General features: G+C 35.8%; 1 protein-coding gene across 2 annotated transcripts in view; it reads right to left on the reverse strand.

Annotated features, from left to right (window-relative positions):
• The window catches only part of SPATA17 (spermatogenesis associated 17), a 191,923-nt gene that overhangs the window by 84,826 nt on the left and 82,846 nt on the right, over positions 1-24,251 (reverse strand). For both annotated transcript variants that reach the window (XM_032626523.1, XM_032626480.1), the window contains exon 6: positions 24,119-24,242. In XM_032626523.1, the coding sequence (XP_032482414.1) occupies positions 24,119-24,242 (124 nt within the window). The remainder of the gene's footprint in view (positions 1-24,118; positions 24,243-24,251) is intronic.

The following is a 24,251-nucleotide window of genomic DNA, read 5'->3' on the forward strand; positions in this document are numbered from 1 at the left end:
AGGACTGACTTTATATGGCAACTTCCCGCTTAAGTTTGCTGTGAACCTAACATTACTCAGAAAACAGCCTATCTTAAAAAAGTTAAACACATGTTTAACATATAACACAACAATCCCATTCCTGGGAATTGATACAAGAGAGATGAAAATATATGTCCACACAAAGACTTGCATGCAAATGTTTATAGTGGCATTATTCACAGATGCCAAAAATTCGATGTAATCCAAATGTTTATCAACAGGTTAATAAATTAACAGAATGCAGTTACCCATAGAGTGGAACACTATTCAACAATAAAAAGAAATGAAATACTTATATATACTATAACATGGAAGAATCTCAAAAACATTATGCTAAATAAGTTAGATGCAATACCACATATTGCATAATTCCATTTATGTAAACTGTCCAGAAGAGGCAAATCTAGATAAAGAAATGTACAGAGGCATGAGGTACATGGAAATCTCTAGACCTTCCACTCCATTTTGCTGCGAACCTAAAACTACCCTAAAACAAGCTTCAAACTTATATTTAGTCCCCCTCCATCTGCTCTGCTTTGAACCCCTCTTACCCTCTACAGGGAAGCCAGAGTAATAACTACAAATTAAAAAATGGTTTTGGTCCCTAAAAGACTATAAATGGGGACTTCCCTGGCCGTCCGGTGGTTAAGACTTCGCCTTCCAATGCAGGGGGTGTGGGTTCGATCCCTGGTCCGGGGAGATGAGATCCCACATGCCTCACGGCCAAACAACCAAAACATAAAATAGAAGCAGCATTGTAACAAATTCAATAAACACTTTAAAATTGGTCCACATCAAAAAACATCTTAAAAAGAAAAAGACTTTAATCGCTTTTCAATGTACCTAAGAAAACCTAACAAGTTCTTAACAAAGTCCTTTGTTCTGTTCCAATCTCATTTAAGCCACTCTAACCATCCGTCACTACACACCATCCACATTGGCTTTCTTTCATTTCCTCAAAACATGCCAGGCTCTTCCATGACTCAAATTCATCAAAAAGGTTTTTTCCATCTGCTTACTTGCCTGGCCAAATTATACGCATCCTTAAAACTTCACATTAAATATCACTCCTTTAGAAAGACCTTTTGTGACCCCATACACATTGTCCTACTATATTATTTCCCCCAAAGTTCCCTGTTCATTTTCTTCATGGCACTTATCACTTTAAGTTATTCACATATATGACTATTTGTTCTTTAATGTCTACCTCCCCAACTAGAATTTAAGCTCCATCAGGGTAAGAATAACGCCCATTTTCCTGACGTTTATATACTTAAGTTTGTAGTTCTCAACTCTGGTTACACAGTAAGTTCATTTGGGCAACTTGAAAACTACTATGTCCAAGCTCCACCCTAGATCAACTCAGGTGGAATCTTTGAAGCACGTGTCTAGGCATTAGCTTAGTTTTGTTTTTAAAGAACAGCTGAGAACCCTGACTTATTACCCATCTCAATACCTGGCTCAGAGTAGACAATCAATCCATGTTTATCTGAATAAGTGATATAAGACCAGAAGGCTGTAAAAGGAAGCAAAGCCTGTTTATTCAGAAGTAAGAAGAAAGGCCAGTGGAAATAGAAGAATGACATGGAAAGGGAGTATTTTATAGAAACAGAATCAAAAGACATGGATAATAGGTTAATCAAGATATAAGGTACACTACCAGATGTAAAATAGATCGCTAGTGGGAAGCAGCCGCATAGCACAGGGAGATCAGCTCGGTGCTTTGTGACCCCCTAGAGGGGTGGGACAGGGAGGGTGGGAGGGAGACGCAAGAGGGAGGAGATATGGGGATACATGTATATGTGTAGCTGATTCACTTTGTTATAAAGCAGAAACTAACACACCATTGTAAAGCAATTATACTCCAATAAAAATGTTTAAAAAAAAGAAGACGACGAATATAAGGGAGTGTGGAGTTACAGAAAATCTTGCCTTTAGAACCCCAGCAAGAGTTCACAAGAAGAGCAGTTATGTGGGAATGTTCATCTCTGTTTGGGGGATGTTAGGACTGAGCTTCCCACAAAGCATTCAGGTTGAAAGGTCCAAGTGTGGCATTGTCGGAGCAGTCTGGAACTTAGGAAAGAGGTCATAGCTAGCAACTGGAGCGTTTTCTGAATAAAAATGGCTGAAGGTGTGAAAATGGATGGAGTCACTGAAGGGGAGACTAGAGACTGAGGGACTTTTTTCTAAGAAGTCTTAGGGATGTGTATATAGGAAGTAAGTGGGAGAAGGGGAGCTCACGAAGTGAAGGTCAATGGAAAGAGCGAACAGCGGGGTGGGGGTGGGGGCAGGACATCAGAGCGAAGGTGGTTTCATGGAGGAGGTCACCGGGGTCAGATGTCAGGGAGGGTGGAACAGCATAAGGACAGACACTGTACACCTGGAATGGTAATTAGAGGGTGACAGGTGACCTCTGCAGAAGCAGATTCTGTTCTTGTGGCAGAAATCATGTTGTAATCCATTGAATGTGGGGAAGAAAAAAGAAGTGGAGGCTGGTTTGAGGCTTCCAAAATATAGCAATATCATGATGACTCAAAAAATCCTGGGGCTGAAAGAATATTTTGTTGTTTTTCCCCAGTCAGGATTTCCCTTTAACCATATTGCATTTTGAAAGAATTTCTGAGAAAGATTTTATGTAAAAGATTTTCTGGGAAATCTTCCCCATTAAACAATTCCTTTCTCCCTTTATCTGTAAATGCCAGGTCAGTCTTTTACTGATCCCTGCAAGAACTGGACGCAAGTGGCTTGTTTTCCCACTTACGTAATGTCTCTAGACCTTCTCCTTTCCCCAACCTGCAGTAAACCCCATCTACCCACCACCAGTGTGGCTTCCTTTACCTTCTCTTTTGTCTGCTACCTTAGCAGTCTCTCCAGCTTTGGCTTTGCTTTCTGTCTTTCCATTTGAGTCACAGCCTTTATAAATAATTATAAAATACTGAAATTAGTGTTGACATGGAGAGATAGCCATCCTGGGAGTAGAGCATTCCGTGGGCATAAGATGTCTGGTGTCTGAGCCGGATCATGAAAGAGGAGAAGGGATTTGTTTGGTGTGGAAAGTGAGGAAAGACATTCCCAGAAAACGAGACGATGTACAAAGGAACAGAAACTTAAATAACTTTGATATTTAAAAAAACTATATAGGCACTCACATGATAGAGTAAACAAGATACATAAGGATTATTGAAGAAAAGTGAGAAGAAATGACCAAAGAGTGGGAGGAAAAGCTGACTATAGTGTCACTAAGGCCAAAGAAGGTTACAAGATCACTGGTGGGGTGAGCAGTGTGCAAACCTCCGAGAGGTCACATGCATTTATAATTCGGAGATTCCTGGGTGACCCGATCAAGAGTTATTCTCAGTAGAGCAGTGGAAGTGGAAACTCCATTCACAGTGATCTGAAAACTCCCTATTGTGGTTCCTCTGATATACAATTTCCATACCTTCGGAACCGGCTTATCATACACACAAAGGAAGCCTGCATCCCCTGAGGAAAATAGAAGAAACGTAGTGAAGGATGTTTTTATGACCACCATCCCCCTAGAAACCTTCCATTATACACCTTTTTTCTACTCCGTCTGGAAACCTAGTATTTTCCCCTGCTTGGTTCTTCTACAGATGATTTGATATGAAAATGATTCCATAGTTTGGGTTTAAAAGATGACTTCCAAGACAATTAGTTGCTAAAAGAAAAATACTTGGCATTATAGAAACAGGCAAGTAAATGAAAATTTTCTCTTGTTAAAGAAAAGGTACCAGTGGCATGGAGCATTTGTCACACTTTATTCCCAGTGTGGGCTCTGCAAAAAACTGCTATCCCACGAGTCCTTGAAGAAGGATTTTTTTAAGCAAACAAGAGAAAGTCATTTTAAATTGTATCGAAGTATAGGACTGACTGCCTCGTGGGCATGGAATGCTATGTTGCCTTTATCTGGTTGGCTACAGTCTTGTGTCCATATCCTAAAGACCACCGCATTTTCAGATCACTGTGCTCTCGCGTAGTTTTGTTCTGAAGACCTGTGGCTTCTCGTTTGGAAACTATTAATTAGGACCTATTAGGTACAGATTATACCTGCCACTTTGTGACAACTGAACTGGGTGACTAGGATTTTTTTACTTTTCTGTACGTTATCTCCAATAAAATTTTTATTTTAACTTTTTTAGGTTATCTCTTGTGCTTTCCTATTTTGCTCTGGTCTCCTCGATGGTAGGGAGCCTGGAAAATCCCATCCAATATGCTTTACAACCCTACTATCTTTTATTACTACATAAACTGTAAGCCCCTCCAGTGGTAACATAATTTGGCCACAAAATAATTAGCAGAAAAGTAATTTTTTTAAAAGAAGTTGGCTAATTAATATTTTGATGAAAAAAACTGATCTGGTCTAAAACGAATAATAGTCTAGTCTCTACTTTTATGGGTGTACTACTGGGTGGTTTTACAACTTTGTATGTGATTTTTTTTTCAAGATTTGAGGAAATAGTACTGCCCTTGTACTTTTTAATCCATAATTCACTTCCAGTCTATAATATCACTGTGCTAACTGAAATTAAAACATAAGCACAGCAACTTAAATTTCCCCGTAATAGGAGATAGCTGGATCAAGCAACTATTTGTTTTTTGGTCAAATTGATTATGCCCAAATAAATTTTTGCTAAATTAATCACAGCTCTCCTTTACATTTTCTGGTATACTCATCCTCAAAACCCTGTTACTTTTCCCAACACTCCTGATTCCCTTGCCTATAATTCTTTCTGCCTTGCCCTGTGGATCCCGTCTCCGGTCTATGCTAACCCACTTCCCTATGCCCTCAAGCTTTTCAATAAATACATTCTCTACCTTTTTTTATTACAATTGAAGCTGCCTTCTCCTCGAGAGCACCACTTCCTTTGTTGCCTTACTGAGCAAAACATTTCAGTATTTCCCTGTATCACAGTGACCAGGGAGAGATTTGCATCATCTCATTTCTCCAATGTCACTTTCAAACCACTGTCAAATCTACCTTCTTGCGGTCTGAATATCTCTTTTTTTCTCCCTCCTTATGTCCCAGACTTGCTGGTCATTCTCCCCATATTCATGAGAGCCTTTGGCACCGTGGTTCAGGCTTTCCTTCGACTATGTGTTCTGGCATAATTTTAGGTGATTTCATACACAGATGGGCAACCATTCCAATAGTTTATCTTCACAGTTCTTTGACTTCTTCACCTTCACTGACCTTCACCCTTACACAGTGTTAGCCACACCCTACAATAACCCATCGTCCAGACCTGCTCTGTGTTAATAATGCAGTAAGCTTAGACACCAATATCTCACCCTCTTAACTTTCTAGTCTACTAGTTCTCACATTCTTATTTTTACTGACCATAAGATTGATTCCCTAAAGATCTCAAGTCCAGGGATCCCACAAGTTTTTCCTAATCTATCGTCTCCTTTTTGCCCTCACTTTTTCTCCTACTAATATGAGTCACATGGTTGATTATTTTAATGACTCAAGTCCCTAACATCCACCATCCTGTCATATCTACATGCCCATGCCCCAAACCAGAATCCATTCAACTGTACAATATAACTTAGTGGTTAATTAGTTAAATCTGAATTCCCAACTCTACGTCTTATTTCCTCTGTGATCTTAGCCTATACTACTTAACCTCACAGCAACATGGGTATGTCCTCTGAAATAACAGAACTATCTCATCAGGTCATGTATAAGTTTAAACACATGAATACAGCTAAAGCACTTTGAACAGTGCCTAATACAAAGAAAGCACTCAATAAATGCTATTTTTTTTTAAAAGAGGTAGTATCATGCACTCATTGTGACTATGAGTCCTGGTCTAGACCATCACATACTAACACTGACCTTGGGTCCTTACTGAATCTCTTTGTGCAGCATCAATGAATTGGGGATAATTGTCTGCCTTACAGGGTGGTATATGAGAATGAAGAGAGGTAATTCATGTAAGGGAATCAGAAGAACACTTGGCTCACAGTAAGCCTCCAATGAATGTTAGCTCTTGTTACCATTATTCTGCATGCTTACAAGCTCAGGCTACTGCTAACTGCTGGAATAAATCATATAAACCAGGCGGGCTGGAGATACTACATATTTGTGGACTTCAAATCTACCTAGTCCCTCCGAGCACCTAAACAGCCCTCTGCCTATGCTTCTTCTCAGGTTTATTTTAGAAGATCAATCAGGACACTGAAGTCCTCAAACAGTAATTACTTCAACCTCCAACCATTGCTATACAAGTATCCATATACAATCCTACACTTGTTTTATTCCTTCCTGACTTATGAGGCAAAATTCTCCTTCTGTCTCTTTCAGCCTACACCTTTATGCTCATCATCACATCCTCTCCCACCTTTTCCAGGTCCACGCTTATTTAGTTATTTCATCTCTCGCGTCTTTTCAAGCTTTCTGCTGCAAGTCGCTCTTCTGTGAACAGGTACGAGTTTCTACTCTTAGGAAAACCTTCCTCTAACCCTGCTTCCTCATCAAGCCTATAAATCTAATCTGTGGGAGTACATATTTCCTATTCCTCATGTTTCCATTGGCCTCTCTTTGCCCTTCACTGTATCAAGGAACAAGGAGTGAGCTCTCAGTCTGGCACATCAGGAAAGGAGCTGGTCCAGCCTAGTTTAGCCCCTTCCTCCCATTTCTTGAAAGTCAGCCTGTCTATGGGAAAGCACATATCCTTTACTTCCACTTGCTTTAAGATTCACAAGGATGGACTCAGTTCTCCTGCTTTGCTTATGACGGGGAAGAAGATTTAATTATAAAATTAAGTAGAAGCAAGTGTATTATTGCTTCAGATGCAAACTTCCAATACAGCTCTCACTGCTAATAAAACTAATACTGTTGGTCTCCATCTATCTTTCTCTCAACTTGTTCTGAACTCGGGCAGGGAGAAGTGGGTTTAGGTATTGGGCTCTTTATCACCTCTCCCTTCCCAACCAAGTTTCTGCCCTGACTATTCCGTAGCGGTGCTTTGGCAAACATCGTGCCTCACTTTTGCCATTAACTATATTGACATCTCAGACAGTGCTGAACAGACCAATAGATAAAGCTTCCGTCTTATCATCTGGGACATAACAAGCCCACTTCTTTCATTGACATGAGCATTCATTAATTGAAAGAAACATTACTAGTTAGATCAAGAGTGAGATGTCAAAGACATTTGTGTTCTTATAGCTATCTCTTGATCTCAAATAATATGATCACAAAACAATGTGTTAACTCCGTATTGAACAGGATTCTGTTGTTTCAAAATTTCAGCTGATGCCTCACAGGTGAAAATACTTAATAGATGACAAGTACCCAGCCTGACTCCTCTCTTTTCCTAACAAGGCAAACACATTGCCTAAAAGCTGCCCAGAAGTGCCCATGAAGGCTTGCTTGCCTTCCTGTGAGAGGGTCTTGCATATTAGACTTATGCCTTCTACCTCCTGATGTCTAAAGGAACTGATGAGCTAATTCACACAGGGATTAAAGGCTAATGATGCTGAATATGTTGTCTACTAGATACCTTCAAATAAATAGAACTTTAAAGATATGATTTCAGCCATCATCCAGGAAAATATTCTTGAGATAGGACCTTTCTCAGGCCCCTTCGAACCATACCATAAAGAGAAAGCATGGTTTCGAAGACAGCCAGATCTGAGTTTGAATTTCAGCTCCACCCTATCTACCTGTATAACCTGGTTTGATTTGGGACATAGGGAGCCTTTTAAATTGTTAGCTTCCCCTATGCCTTTTCATTGTATATAAGATTTTTCCTTTTAAAAACAACATCAAATATATTTTAGCAATATAAAGATCAGTTACTAAAAATTATTATATCTTAAAAAAATTTTTTAATAGTTTTTTTTAATGCAAAGAACTAGTGAATAATTGAGATTGGAATAAAAGCTTCCTTTCTTATTTTGAATCTAAAATTACTACAAATCAGAATTAGGACGTGTGTATATACCATTCATTTATTAGTCAATTGATATTACTTATGAGCCTACTTTGGTATTAGGGATATTAAAACGACATGATTGCTTTCTTTTATGAATTCACCTACATTAGGCTGAAGTAGATGTAACCATAATACCAGTGGTAAATGTTATATTAAAACACAGAGGGAGAAAAAAAGGAAGAACTCTGCCTTGGAAGGTCAGGGAAAGCTCAACAATAATTTTCACATTCTGATAATAGTTGACAGAGAAGTTGATTTCGGTATGGCTACATAATTAAGAATACAGGTAAGATAAATTGAATCATTTTAATGGTGTGAGTTCAAGAGTAATACAGATGATCATAAGTTAACTTATGTACATAAATATAAATAATTAATAGGAGTACAACAAAATTATATTATCCTAATGATTACAGTTTATTTCAATGAGATATTAGAACTGAAATTATATGCATATGTATATATACATGGTTTAATTTAAAAGTAAGTGGAAAATAAAGCCAAATAAATTTAAGAAAAAAAATTTGAAATTCAACTCATTAAGGAGACTAACAAACTAAGCATCTTGAAAACATAATTTTTCTCTAAACTAAGGAAAATTATATCCTTTTGGTAAATCTTTCCTTTCAGTACAATGATAGCTGTTAAGACATGCAGCTTATTTATTTTAGGTCCAAGAGATATTCACAGATTAAGATTTAAACATAAATTCTTTCCCTTTCCTCTCTTCTCCACACCTTCCTTCCATTTTCTCATCCTTTATTTTATTGTCTGTTGTGATACTGTGTGGATAACATAAGTCAGTTTTGACTGAAATACTTCCAACTGTCAAAAGATACAGTAGATAGAAATGGCAATTGACAAGACAATTAGTTACACAGAAAACTTGCCACTTCATACTAAACTACTTAAAATCATGCTTGTCACACCAAAAGGAAACTAATTTTACATATATTTTAAAATTAACAATTGTAATTCCTCTTTGGTTGTTTCTTTTGTGCCTATAATAAATACATAAAATATTGAGGAAAATTTCTATGTCGTTTAAAATATTTATCTAATTTATATTGCATAAAATCTTAAGGTCATAGATGATTTCTTGTGTTGGGACTATACCTTAAATTAAACTCAAAAGTTAGGAAATACTCATGCTCTTAATAGTGGTCTTAATGACCAAACCAGCTACATTAGACAATGATTCAGTATCTTAACCACTGACTTAGTTAAAAGTTCATTTTAAGGAAACATTTGAAAGTATAATTGTTCTCCCTATGTCCCTAGCTTTAATACTAATTGTGTTTGATTATAGGATGCAAGGGTTGGGAAAAGAGGTACAGAGGAAGATTAAAGGAGAAAAGAGAAGGGAAGAAAGGAGATGAATTATACCAAAGCCTGAGATTTTAAAATTTGGCCACCAGTTACTCAGTTGAAAGATTTCTGAAGTTTTCCAATCCAGAAGAGTGAATTAAATATCAAGGATATAGAGAGAGCAGGACTTATCTATATAAAGTTATTCTTCTCAACTCACAGAAGAGCTAGGTTGAACCATGAGCTGACAAACTCCACCTCTTCATTGTGCCATCAGTTATAATAGCATCTAACTTAGAACTGGTCTCAATCAAAAGTATTTCTAAAATGTCCTGAAAATAGAAAAGCAATCATAATAGGAATAAATCTTTAAATCTACAAAGTATTACAGACCCAATTATTTCATCAGATCTAGTTAGAGCAATGGTATAACTTCCTTGTATTTCTAGGCTTTGGATTTCATTATATTATTAATAAAATTACTGATATCAAAAGGAACCCCTCAAAACTCTGTCTTCTTTAATCAATGAAGAAATTGATAGGATTGATTGCAATTAACTTACCAGCAACATTAACGTATACAAAACTAACAGAAATAAGTATGTAGTAGTTAGCTGTTAATTATTTTTTGTGTAAAATGTTTATATACAATGCAATTTAAAATATTTAAATGGAGGAACATTTTACATTGAGGTAGGAAATGGGAACTACTTTCGTTATACATTTTATTCTAATTCTTTTCTGACTTGAGTTTTTTCTATTAAAACTGAATTGAATACCATTTTTAAGTAAAAACATATATATGTCTATGTTGTATATATAGTTATCTATAATATATATCTATATATGCATATAAAATTACTGGAAGAACATATACCAAATTTTTAACAGTGGTTATCTTTTGGATGGTCCAATATGAACAAATATTTTCTTCTGTGTTTATTTCTGTATTACCGGTTTTTGGTACTAAATACATTTTATGTTTGTAATTAGAGAATAGTCCCAATAAATATTACTTAAATGTTATTTTTAAAAAACTGTATTGGAAATTTTACACAAGGCTGCATTTGTGTGTTTATATACATACATATACATATAAACACATACATGTACATATGTGTATGTATATACAGGTTACTTTTTAATACCTAATGAGAACAAACTCTACTCCATATCCTAATACATTAAAAATTTACCCAGTCTACTGTATGGAAGTAAAGACCCTGAGTTTATAAAATAAACTGTAAAAGAAATAAGAGAGAGAGAACTAAAGAAAACCAAGTGCTTCAATTTTAAAGATAGGACTAAAATAGTAAGGTTTATTTAAATGTCTGAATGCTGGATTTGGTATCTGATAAGCAGATGATTATTTAGAGCAAATTAAAATAAAAGTCAAAACTTATCTGAGCAAATTTAACCAGAGCAGCAGGGTTTGCACATAGTACAGAAGTGTAGTCCAAGCGGGAAGAGATATGGGAACATATGTATATGTATAACTGATTCACTTTGTTATAAAGCAGAAACTAACACACGATTGTAAAGCAATTATACTCCAATAAAGATGTAAATTTAAAAAATGTAGTCCAATCAGAGGTGAAATAACAGTGAAATTGATGAACTGTAACCTTCGGGCCCCTCATTTTGGTAGGCCCTTTCCAAGACACAGGGAGGGACCCTGGCAATGTGCTCACGTGGTTATGTTTTTTTTGTAAAATTTGCAAAAGTAAGATATCACTTAATTCCACTGTTTCTCTATACTCTGCCTTATCCTCTGTCATACCTGGGTTGGGTGGTATGAGAGTGGCTGTGGACATGTTGCAGATCAAGACAGGAAGAAGCAGAGGCAGCTATATATTTAATTTTAGTTGGATAGATTTATGTATAGATTTATGTATACATTTATGGATTTTTTCTGGTACTTCCAAGTATATTTAAAATTTGTTAGCAATCCCATGTAGGAATAACTTCCAGGAATATTCCTGCACCCACTGTGCAGACTCACCAGGAGTTACAAATAAAGGTGCAGATCTAGAGCCTGCATTGCAATACAAACATCCTAAGGGGTGTGGCTCTGGAAGTATGTGGGTAGTGGAAAAGAAACAGAGTTTGAGAGAGGGTGCAAACTGCCAGAATCTGGACTATGGAAAATCATTCCAAACCTCACACGTGTAAATTATAAATGGAGAATTTGATTCTCATCATTTCCACTACAAAATGGAAGCTCTCCCCTTTCAAAAATGAACTCAATAATATAGCATAAGCAAATAGAAATACATCATTTAACTTCTTATAGTAATGAGAAATTTAGATCAACATTCCCAGAGACAAGAGTGAATAAAGTTTTCCTTCTCACTCTAGAAAATATAACAAAATTGTCAAATAAAGAAGCAATCAGAGAGTATGAAGCCAAAATATGGAGAACACGTATTATAGAGGAGTCAGGCAGCCAATAAAACTACCGTTGTATTTTTTCTATTTTGAGTTCTGGTATTTTCAGACATTAGCATTTGAAATGTGTTTTAAATGTTTTTTTTTATACAGCAGGTTCTTATTAGTTACCTATTTTATACATATTAGTGTATACATGTCAATCCCAATCTCGCAATTCATCCCACCACCACCACTTTCCCCCCTTGGTGTCCATAGGTTTGGTCTCTATATCTGTGTCTCTATTTCTGCCCTGCAAACCGGTTCATCTGCACCATTTTTCTAGGTTCCACCTATATGCGTTAATATGCGATACTTGTTTTTCTCTTTCTGACTTACTTCACTCTGTATGACAGTCTCCAGATCCATCCACGTCTCTACAAATGACCCAATTTCATTCCCTTTTATGGCTGAGTAATATTCCATTGTATATATGTACCACATCTTCTTTATCCATTCATCTGTCGATGGGCATTTAGGTTGCTTCCATGACCTGGCTATTGTAAATAGTGCTGCAATGAACATTGTGGTGCATGTGTCTTTCTGAATTACGGTTTTATCTGGGTATATGCCCAGTAGTGGGATTGCTGGGTCATATGGTAACTCTGTTTCTAGTTGTTTAAGGAGCCTCCATACTGTTCTCCATAGTGGCTGTATCAATTTACATTCCCACCAACAGTGCAAGAGGCTTCCTTTTCTCCACACCTTCTCCAGCATTTGTTGTTTGTAGATTTTCTGATGATGCCCAGTCTAACTGGTGTGAGGTGATACCTCATTGTAGTTTTGATTTGCATTTCTCTAATAATTAGTGATGTTGAGTAGCTTTTCACATGCTTCTTGGCCATCTGTATGTCTTCTTTGGAGAAATGTCTATTTAGGTCTTCTGCCAATTTTTGGATTGGGTTGTTTGTCTTTCTAATATTGAGCTGCGTGAACTGTTTGTATATTTTGGAGATTAATCTTTGTCCGTTCATTCTTTGCAAATATTTTCTCCCATTCTGAGGGTTGTCTTTTCGTCTTGTTTGTAGTTTCCTTTGCTTTGCAAAAGCTTTGAAGTTTCATTAGGTCCATTTGTTTATTTTTGTTTTTATTTCCATTTATCTAGGAGGTGGGTCAAAAAGGATCTTGCTGTGATTTATGTCAAAGAGTGTTCTTCCTATGTTTTCCTCTAAGAGTTTTATAGTGTCCGGTCTTACATTTAGGTCTCTAATCCATTTTGAGTTTATTTTGTGTATGGTGTTAGGGAGTATTCTAATTTCATTCTTTTACATGTAGCTGTCCAGTTTTCCCAGCACCACTTATTGAAGAGACTGTCTTTTCTCCATTGTATATCCTTGCCTCCTTTGTCATAAAAGAGTGGACCATAGGTGCATGGGTTTATCTCTGGGCATTCTATCCAGTTCCATTGATCTATATTTCTGTTTTTGTGCCAGTACCATATTGTCTTGATTACTGTAGCTTTGTAGTATAGTCTGAAGTCAGGGAGTCTGATTCCTCCAGCTCCATTTTTTTCCCTCAAGACTGCTTTGGGCTATTGGGGGTCTTTTGTGTCTCCATACAAATTTTAAGATTTTTTGTTCTAGCTCTGTAAAAACTGCCATTGGTAATCTGATAGGGATTGCATTGAATCTGTAGATTCCTTTGGGTAGAATAGTCATGTTCACAATATTGATTCTTCCAATCCAAGAACATGGTATATATCTCTCCATCTGTCTGTGTTATCTTTGATTTCTTTCATCAGTGTCTTATAGTTTTCTGAGTACAGGTGTTTTACCTCTTTAGGTAGGTTTATTCCTAGGTATTTTATTCTTTTCGTTGCAATAGTAAATGGGATTGTTTCCTTAATTTCTGTTTCTGATCTTTCGTCGTTAGTGTATAGGAATGCAAGAGATTTCTGTGCATTAATTTTGTATCCTGCAATTTTACCAAATTCATTGATTAGCTATAGTAGTTTTCTGGTGGCATCTTTAGGATTCTCTATGTATAGTATCATGTCATCTGCAGTGACAGTTTTACTTCTTCTCTTCCCATTTGTATTCCTTTTATGTCTTTTTCTTCCCTGATTGCCATGGCTAGGACTTCCAAAACTATGTTGAATAATAGTGGCGAGAGTGGACATCCTTGTCTCGTTCCTGATCTTAGAGGAAATGCTTTCAGTTTTTCACCATTGAGAATGATGTTTGCTGTGGGTTTGTCGTATATGGTCTTTATTATGTTGAGGTAGGTTCCCTCTATGCCCACTTTCTGGAGAATTTTTATCATAAATGGGTGTTGAATTTTGTCAAAAGCTTTTTCTGCATCTATTGAGATGATCATATGGTTTTTATTCTTCAATTTGTTAATATCGTGTATCACATTGATTGATTTGCGTACATTGAAGAATCCTTGCATCCCTGGGATAAATCCCACTTGATCATGGTGTATGATCCTTTTAATGTGTTGTTGGATCCTGTTTGCTAGTATTTTGTTGAGGATTTTTGCATCTATATTTATCAGTGATATTGGTCTGTAATATTCTTTTTTCGTAGTATCTTTGTCTGGTTTTGGCATCAGAGTGATGGTGGCCTCATACAATGAGTTTGGCAGTGTTCCTTCCTCTGCAATTTTTTGGAAGAGTTTGAGAAGGATGGGTGTTAGCTCTTCTCTAAATGTTTGATAGAATTCACCCGTGAAGCCATCTGGTCCTGGACTTAATTGTTGGAAAATTTTTAATCACAGTTTCAATTTCAGTGCTTGTGATTGGTCTGTTCATATTTTCTATTTCTTCCTAATTCAGTCTTGGAAGGTTGTGCTTTTCTAAGAATTTGTCCATTTCTTCCAGGTTGTCCATTTTATTTTTCTGGCATAGAATTATTTGTAGTAGTCTTTTATGATGCTTTGTATTTCTGCGGTGTCTGTTGTAACTTCTCCTTTTTCATTTCTAATTTTATTCATTTGAGTCCTCTCCCTCTTTTTCTTGATGAGTCTGGCTAAAGGTTTATCAATTTATCTTCTCAAAGAGCCAGCTTTTAGTTTTATTGATCTTTGCTATTGTTTTCTTTGTTTCTATTTCATTTATTTCTGCTCTGATCTTTATGATTTCTTTCCTTCTAATAACTTTGGGTTTTGTTTGTTCTTCTTCCTCTAAATCCTTTAGGTGTAAGGTTAGATGGTTTATTTGAGAATTTTCTTGTTTCTTGAAGTAGGCTTGTATTGCTAGAAACTTCCCTCTTAGAACTGCTTTTGCTGCACCCCATAGGTTTTGAATCGTTGTGTTTTCGTTGTCATTTGTCTCTAGGTATGTTTTGATTTCCTCTTTGATTTCTTCAGTTATCTAGTAACGTATTGTTTAGCCTCCATGTGTTTGGGTTTTTTACAATTTTTTCCCTGTAATTGATTTCTAATCTCATAGCATTGCAGTTGGAAAAGATGCTTGATATGATTTCAATTTTCTTAAGTTTACCAAGGCTTGATTTGTGACCCAGGATGTGATCTATCCTGGAGAATATTTTGTGTGCATGTGAAAAAGTAAGTGTAATCTGCTGTTTTTGGGTGGAGCGTCCTATAAATATCTATTAAATGTGTCTGGTCTATTGTGTCATTTAAAGCTTGTGTTTCCTTAATTTTCTGTCTGGATGATCTGTCCACTGGTGTAAGTGAGGTGTTAAAGTCCCCCACTATTACTGTGTTACTGTCGATTTCCTCTTTTATGCCTGTTATCAGTTGCCTTATGTATTGAGGTGCTCCTATGTTGGGTGCATATATTTATAATTGTTGTATCTTCTTGGATTGATCCTTTGATCATTATGTAGTGTCCTTCCTTGTCTCTTGTAACATTCTTTATTTTAAAGTCTATTTTACCGATATGAGTACTGCTACTTCAGCTTTCCTTTGCTTTCCATTTGCATGGAATATGTTTTTCCATCCCCTCACTTTCAGTCTGTATGTGTCCCTAGGTCTGTAGTGGGTCTCTTGTAGACAGCATATATACGGGTCTTGTTTTTGTATTCATTCAGCAAGCCTGTGTCTGTTTTTCTTGTTGTTGCGGTACGCGGGCCTCTCACTGTTGTGGCCTCTCCTGTTGCGAAGCACAGGCTCCAGGTGTGCAGGCTCAGCGGCCATGGCTCATGGGCCCAGCCACTCTGTGGCATGCGGGATCTTCCTGGACCAGGGCACAAACCCGCATCCCCTGAATCAGCAGGCAGACTCCCAACCACTGCGCCACCAGGGAAGCCCGAGCCTGTGTCTTTTGGTTGGAGCATTTAATCTATTCACATTTAAGGTAATTATCGTTATGTATGTTCCTATGACCATTTTCTTAATTGTTTTCGGTTTGTTTTTGTAGGTCCTTTTCTTCTCTTGTGTTTCCCACTTAGAGAAGTTCCTTTAGCATTTGTTGTAGAGCTGGTTTGGTGGTGCTGAATTCTCTTAGCTTTTGCTTGTCTGTAAAGCTTTTGATTTCTCCATCCAATCTGAATGAGATCCTTGCTGGGTAGAGTAATCTTGGTTGTAGGTTTTTCGCTTTCATCACTTTAAATATGTCATGCCGCTCCCTTGTGGCTTGTAGAGTCTCTGCTGCGAAATCAGCTCTTAACCTTATGGGAGTTCCCTTGTATGTTTTTTGTCATTTTTCCCTTGTTGCTTTCAATAATTTTTCTTTGTCTTTAATTTTTGTCAGTTTGATGACTATGTATGTGTCTTGGCATGTTTTTCCTTGGGTTTATCCTGCCTTGGACTCTCTGCGCTTCCTGGACTTGGGTGGCCATTTCCTTTCCCATGTTAGGGAAGTTTTCAACTATAATCTCTGCAAATATTTTCTCAGGTACTTTCTCTCGCTCTTCTCCTTCTGGGACCCCTATAATGTGAATGTTGTTGCATTTAATGTCCCAGAGGTCTCTTAGGCTGTCTTCATTTCTTTTTATTCTTTTATCTTTATTCTGTTTGCAGCAGTGAATTCCACCATTCTTTCTTCCAGGTCACTTATCCGTTCTTCTGGCTCAGTTATTCTGCTATTGATTCCTTCTAGTGTAGTTTTCATTTCAGTTATTGTACTGTTCATCTCTGTTTGTTTGTTCTTTAATTCTTCTAGGTGTTTGTTCTGTAATTCTTCTACGTCTTTGTTAAATATTTCTTGCATCTTCTCGATCTTTGCCTCCATTCTTTTTCCGAGGTCCTGGATCATCTTCACTATCATTATTCTGAATTCTTTTTCTGGAAGGTTGCCTATCTCCACTTCATTTAGTTGTTTTTCTGGGGTTTTATCTTGTTCCTTCATCTGGTACATAGTCCTCTACCTTTTCATTTTGTCTGTCCTTCTGTGAATGTGGTTTTCCTTCCACAGCCTGCAGAATTGTAGTTCTTCTTGTTTCTGCTGTCTGCCCTCTCTGAAATGATTTTTGCTCATTATAAAAAAATGTTCTTTTTCTTGTATTTGTAACTTTGTATACTATCTTCTTAAAGGTGGATCCCCAAATTGTATAAGCTTCAAGCCCCACAACACATGAATCAGCCCCAGGTCACATGTATAGGAGAGATTTACAGTGTGCTGGCTAAAGAAAAAAAAAATTAAATAACTTTTAAAATTTAGTATATTGAAAAGAAAAATATAAATAAGAAAAGTAGCTAGGCACTTTTCTACTTAAGTGATCTCTCTTTTAATTAATTTTGATTTTACTTTTGCCTCTGTCTGCATTTTTCCCTCTATTTCTTTGATGCATGATTGTTAAATGATGGCAATGAGAGAAGTGTGGAAAAGGGATTCATTTTGGGGACACAACAAGATATTTTCTTTAACCAGTTCATCTGTCTCTTCAAAGAATACTGATAATGGATAATTTTATCCCTTTCATATATTACAGGATAATAAAAACTATAATGTTAAAGAGGAAAGAAATAAAATGTAAAAGTTAATAGCTAATTCACTCTACATGGTAGTTCAGTCCTTGGCCTTTTCTGAACAGAGACTGCCAATAGTAACAAATTATGTGATGATTATGTGATATGGATAGTTCACTTGGGACCAAGAACAAATGACCAGACTTCAGGACCTGCCTCTTAAACTACAGATCCAAAGATCATAGGTCAGAACTTTATTCACTACATAATCTTCCTGAAAGAATAAATCTTCCAAGTGTTCAGAGGAAAAATGAGTACCAAACAATAGCATTTTAGTCACCAGAAAGATAACTGCTACTTTACAGAATACTGTGGGGATAAATAAAATAAAAGTGCTTTGTGCTATTCACAGGAACGCACCATAGAAATCTACATTATGTTCTGGCTTGTTTCACTCATTATATGCAGGCCCTAGTTTTCTCTATCTTTGTACATGAACTCACTTAGAATCAGTTTCTTATAATACTAAACCATTTCAGAGAAAGCGTAAAAAGAGAGTTCAATGAATGGCAGGTAACTCAAGGAGGCAGTACATAATCAGAATCCTGGTGCTTTCAAGAAGGATAACTGGATGGTGATAAACCTAGAGAGAGAGAGAGAGAGAGAGAGAGAGAGAGAGAGAGAGAGATCATCCTAGAAACTAGGAAGGAACAAAATTAATGTTTTGAAGTGAAAGAAGTGGTTTTATAATGATCAAGAGGTCTAAAATGAACCCAAGAGAGTCTTTATAGGGGTATGTTTTAATATCACACTTGAGTTTCCCAACCATTGCTGTGGTACACCATTGCCTAAGGACAATGCCTTATGAGAAGACTCCGCAAAGATACTTTCCAAATACACCATATATACGAAGACACATCACACACACACACACACAAACACACAGAGGCAGATGCACCCTGAAAGGCTGCAGTTCTTCTGTTACTGCAGCACCTCAAATTAAAAGTGAGCAATCACATATTAAGTACTTAATATATGTAAGGCATAGGAACTTCCCACTTATGATACTGGAAAGATAGAGTTGAAAGCAATAAATGATTTGGAGGACTTACTATACTTCTTAATTTTTGCGTTTTTTCATCTTATAAGATTTATCTTGTAAAGATGTTGTCCATACCAACAGACTACCACTTAATTTTTGGTATATCAAATTTACTTTTTAAAATGAAGGGATTTTCCTTCTGTATACAAATGGGATTTCATATAATTTTCAAAACAAAGTAGCTGAAGCCATTTGTTTCTCTAAAAAATAAAGTAATTAAAAATAAAGTTTTGTCAATATTAAGCAGAGTATGGAGCCTTTTTAAAGAATCATAAATAACTGAAAGTTGTTATCTCAGAGCTGATAAGAAAATTTTAACTACCCACTAAAGGAAAAACATTAAAAATCTATTATATAAAGATGACATGAAAAATATTTCCACAAAATATGTATTTTAATTAACTATATAATTTTTCATTTTAGTTTTAATTTGAATATGTATAAACTATTAAATTCCATAACTAAAATAAAATGTACATAGTTTTAATATACTGAGTTATAAGTATATCTTATATTTATTTATCCTTTTTATTGACATATTAAAATTTAAAAAAACAGGGTAACATTTCCACTAATCAGGAAACTATTAATGTGTGTAATTTTATATAATAACCTATATTTCTAAATATTAATTTTTCTGAATAGATCTTGAGTTTTACATTTGTATCTGCAACTTTGCTGATCTCCAAAAGGATACTTAAAAATTCTGGCAACATTTCAGAGGCAGTATCTTTTAATGAATCCAACAATAGGCCTTTGCATATATCTGCCAGTAGGTGGAGCAGACAACATAATTTACTACCCAAGAACAAGGACGAGGGAATGAAAGTCTGTTTATTTGGAATAAAACAAATCTGCAAATGAGATTTTCTTCAAAGGGAATATGTCCTATATGTGTTAGATTTAGTCTGACTGGTTACTGAATCAAAATAAATAACTATTAAATAATCAATCTTTGCAGAAAGATAAATTAAATTTACGAATGGAAGCAGAGTTTGCATTTTACTTATTCAAATCAACTAAAATTAGCTTTGTTTTCACAAAACTTTTACAGGGACAGAGACTTTTTGAAGTGTTCATTTAATAAGGGCGCTAAGCCAATCCTGTTTTACAGGTGATGGGGTGCATAACAAATAGTATTTTCTGGGAAATATAATTGACTAATCCTATTATGTCTGTAGCAACAAATTAACCTTATTACTACTAGTAAACGGTGATTGATTATTTATGCAAATAAGTTACCATGTTCAGCTTTCTGACTGAAATAAACATAAACAAAAGGTGCTTTAATATGACTTGAACTTTTTAATTAATAAAACCCTGAGGGGTCTATTAATTCACTCATTGCAATATTAGTTATTTACTTGTGTAATTCCTATTAATGCTAATATATTTGCTTGCATAAAAATGAGATAATTATTATCACTAAAAATTAGTAATAGATTTTAAGATGTACATGAGATTTATACTAAAAAAAGGCTTAAAACTGACTTTAAAACTATGCTGTCAGTATGTCACTATATCAGCATAATCATCCTAAAATTAATACATTAAAAAACACATGACTTCATTTATTATCTGTATATGAATTCACATATTCACAATTTTAGCTTACAAAAGTCTTCACCTTTTCTTATGCATTTATTTGTCTGAATTAATGTTTTATTTCAACTCATCTAAATTAAGCTATATTAGAACTATGAAAATTTAATATGAAAATTAGTATTCTAGAAACTACATTAACATCATTCCTAAATTATTGAGATCACCAATAAAATAGTGTTTTTCTCCTAACAATGCTGTTAGAATTATTCTCTTTAAGCAGCTCAAGAAAACTTTTCTCATCCTCATCTACTTCTTATAAAAATTACTTAGGTTTGAATAGTTTTTCAGTAAATTTTAAAATATCTGCACAAATTGAGAGTTAAAACTTACACAAGCCTTTCAATATAAATCAATTCATCTTTTGCATTTATTTTGTACTTAAATGTGTATTTAATATAATTTGAAAACAAAACTCTAAAAATAAGCAATGCAATTAATCTATAAACATGTGACTTAAGAATATTTTTAAAACTGCAGCTTCATTTCTTCTCAATAGCCAAGTCGTTCTGAAAAAATCATTAACAATACTCGAAATGAAATATGTATCTTTCATTTTCTGACTCTTGCTTAGGTTTGGAAAAGTATTTAAAGATTTTTATTAAAATAAAATAGTAAATGGAATCAGCAAAACCATAAATATAGCTTGTTAATTTCAGTGAGACTGCCTATGTAAGCTGTAACAGAAAGTTGGCAATTTCCTTCCAGGCTCCCCCAAAGATTGTCTGGCATTAGACTGAAATTAGATGGAATGCTTCTTGTGGTTAAGGAGCATAATATACATTTGTATGACCTGATCCTAGTCCTAGCACAGTAGCAGAAAGATTGTAGGGACTCAAAAATATGTTATTTGGAGTAATTAACTGATGAATTTTAAAGTTAAGATTTATATTCACTCTATTTAGTAAATATCAGTGTTGCATATTTTTGTGTAGGTGAAGTTGATTTATAATTGTACCTATAATATCAGTTTTAAAATTTGACTTTTTAATTTCATGATGAAAAGCACTAATTTAAAGCTAAGTAAAGCAAATCTGGTGGATATAAGGAACAAAACATTTAAAATTGCCAGTACCATCCTGTTAGTACAAGCAATCCCCTGACCCAAGTAAACAGATGAGACCAGGATGATGCCACTATTCTACTTTATCATGAAAGAAAGAAAAGGAAGGAAGGAAGGAAGGAAGGAAGGGAGGAAGGATGGAAGGGAGGGAGGGAGGGAGGGAGGGAGAAAAGAAAGAAAGGAAAAAGAAAGCCTCCCTCAGGAACAAAAGTGTGCCCATAGTTTCAAAGGGCTGTCCCTTTTATCTCTAGTTAATTGTGATCGAATATTAAAGACCACTGTGACAAAATACACCAACTTGCAAGATTCAAATGAAAACCCCTGACATTTTAATAATATTCCTCTTCAAGGGAGGTGATTTAAAAACATCATTTCCTCTGTATTGCCCTCAGGTCTGTGAAGCCAGGTGTGAAATGTGAAATGTAGGGTAGGCAACACCATTATGAAGATTTCTAACTAATTTTCTTTAATAACTAAAGAAAAGCAAAGAAAGGAAATGAGAAAATGAATGCTTCCAACAGCTAAGACAAATTGAAGAACACGAAAATCTTAGTTTATCCTTGACAGGTTAAATTCTAATAATATGATTGTTATCATTTACTGAATGTTCTCTAAGGGCCTGGCAATATTTTAAATACATTACATTTAGTCCTCACAATGTTCTCTCAAGGTGCAGAGTGAAACAGAGGCTCAGACAATTCTAGGTAATCTCCTAATACCTTACCCTAAGTGAGAGAGCTTGCACGCCAACTTAGCTCTGACTGATGTAAATGCTCACACTCTTTCTACTGTACCATAGCGCCTCAAAAAAGAAACATTTTATTGGATGCCAGGAAGTTCTGGGGACAAGTGACCACTAAACTAAAATTTATATACACTGATATTACTAGCAGCCAACATGGGATAAACAGGAGAAAAATGAGATACTGCACTGACAGCTTGCATTGTTAATACAAACATACCTAAAACATAACGGCAATATTGCTTGAATATTCGTTAAGGCCCATGAGCCAAGTCACATGGTCAGGTTTGCGAAATAATTTGTTAAACCAGGCACTTAAATACAAAACCGAAATGAAATCAAAATACTTTAAAAAATAATGTATATAAAATATCTATCATACTCCCTGACACATGGTAAGCACTCCGTGGATATGTGCTATTATTTTTATTAGTGAACATCCAAGTTTTTTTTTTTTTTTTTTTTTTTTTTTTTTTTTTTTTTTATGGTCTTTCTAAATTATTCCACTATACACCCAATAACTAAATAACTCTGGATAAAACAGAATTAACAGACGTTTCAGTTAAATCTGATTTCACCTTTTTTAGGGTTGCTTGCTCTACCACACTACCAATCGTAAGTATAAACCACGCAATTAGAGCTCAGATTAAGTTTCAAAGTATAAAGAGAGTTCAAAGTTATCATAGAAGACACTGTCCCCAAGAATTATTACTAGGTTTAAAGAATTACAGCAGATATTTATAGCCCCCCTCAGTTTCATCAAAATTGAAATTACTAGTAACTAAAGTTCGAAAAAAATGTTTTGCTAAAAAGAATCCTTGATCTGTAATTCTATATCTTTAAAATGTAGCCCACTAATCAAACGACTAAAACATTTACATTGTTATGGATTTTATAATAAAAAGTGAAAATACTTTTACCTTTTATTTTTAAAGCTCTCTTTAAATTATTACCTAAGCATATTTAGAGTTGAAAGACCTCAGTTTGAATACCAGAGCTATTACTAGTAGTTTTGTGCCTATGACCAGTCACATAATTATCTGAGTTTCAGTTTCCCTGCCTGTTAAATAAAGACAATTCAGCTACCCAAATCCAAGTAAATATTACGATAATCATCATTATTGTCATTTCAACTACCAAATAGAAGCTAGAGGTACAGGAGGCCTGTTTTCCAAACTTACATGGCCAGCCCACTACTTAATATGGTTTCAACTTTGGATGCCTCTAAGGAAGACATTCAGTCTCAGCTCTCACCCTCTCCCACTGGGACTTCACTTGCCCCTCCCTGTCGGAAGACATCTGCATATGCGACTCAGCTAGAACTCTAAGACTGGACTTGAAGTCCAGGAGAAAGAATAAAAACCAAGAAATTGCTAGTTTCCAGCCTCAAGCTCAAGTAACAAAACACATCTCATCCCCCAAATTCATGCTTTTTTTTTTTCATGCCTTTTTTTAATCGTATTTCTTTGTGAGCAGAATATTCGACATGCAAGTTTTTTTTTCTCTTATCAACCATGATGAGATCTGAAGCAGTAAAATCTTCCCACGTATCAGAAAAGAAATTTCTAAGTACTCCAAATCCCACACTTATATTTCTATACGAAGATGCAACTGCTCAAGCAGTATGTTTAAAAGCTATACATGAAAACTTGCCTCGGAATTTATTAGATTAATAGAATAGAAAGGACGCAAGAATGGTTTTAATCTCAACATTCGCTCAATTAACAGAGAAAATATGAAAGTGACCTCAGCTTAACAACTTCTTAGTTCTTGATCAATTCACAACACAACGATAAGCCACTCAGGCTGGATTTGGAAAGGAAGGTTATGCCCTTCGTGGTGGATCGCAGTGCTGACTTGGACCTTTCTGCCAGCCTCGCCCGGCTGCCTCTATGAAGCTGCTGTCAGACCAGCCGGGGTGCCTGCGTGCACCTACACAGCAGCACGGAATTGAACTCAAAGTAGTGTCTTTGTGATATCTTTTCAACAAGTCATGTCCCATTCAGCCTGCTAGTTTATCTCTGTCAGTCTGGGTGCCCAAGTGGCTTCCATGAGCTGTCAGGGACAGGTAGACCAACCTGCTTTGTGCTGAGGAGGTAATGCATCTTTCGGGCTTGGTAATCTCTTTTCTTCTCCTCCCTTTCCAGGTCGGCCTTCTTCTCTTCCCTTTCTTTCATCTCTGCAAACTCCTCCAGAGCCTTCCTGCAGGAA

This window comes from Phocoena sinus, chromosome 1, assembly GCF_008692025.1.
Source record: "Phocoena sinus isolate mPhoSin1 chromosome 1, mPhoSin1.pri, whole genome shotgun sequence".
Classification (NCBI taxonomy): domain Eukaryota; kingdom Metazoa; phylum Chordata; class Mammalia; order Artiodactyla; family Phocoenidae; genus Phocoena; species Phocoena sinus.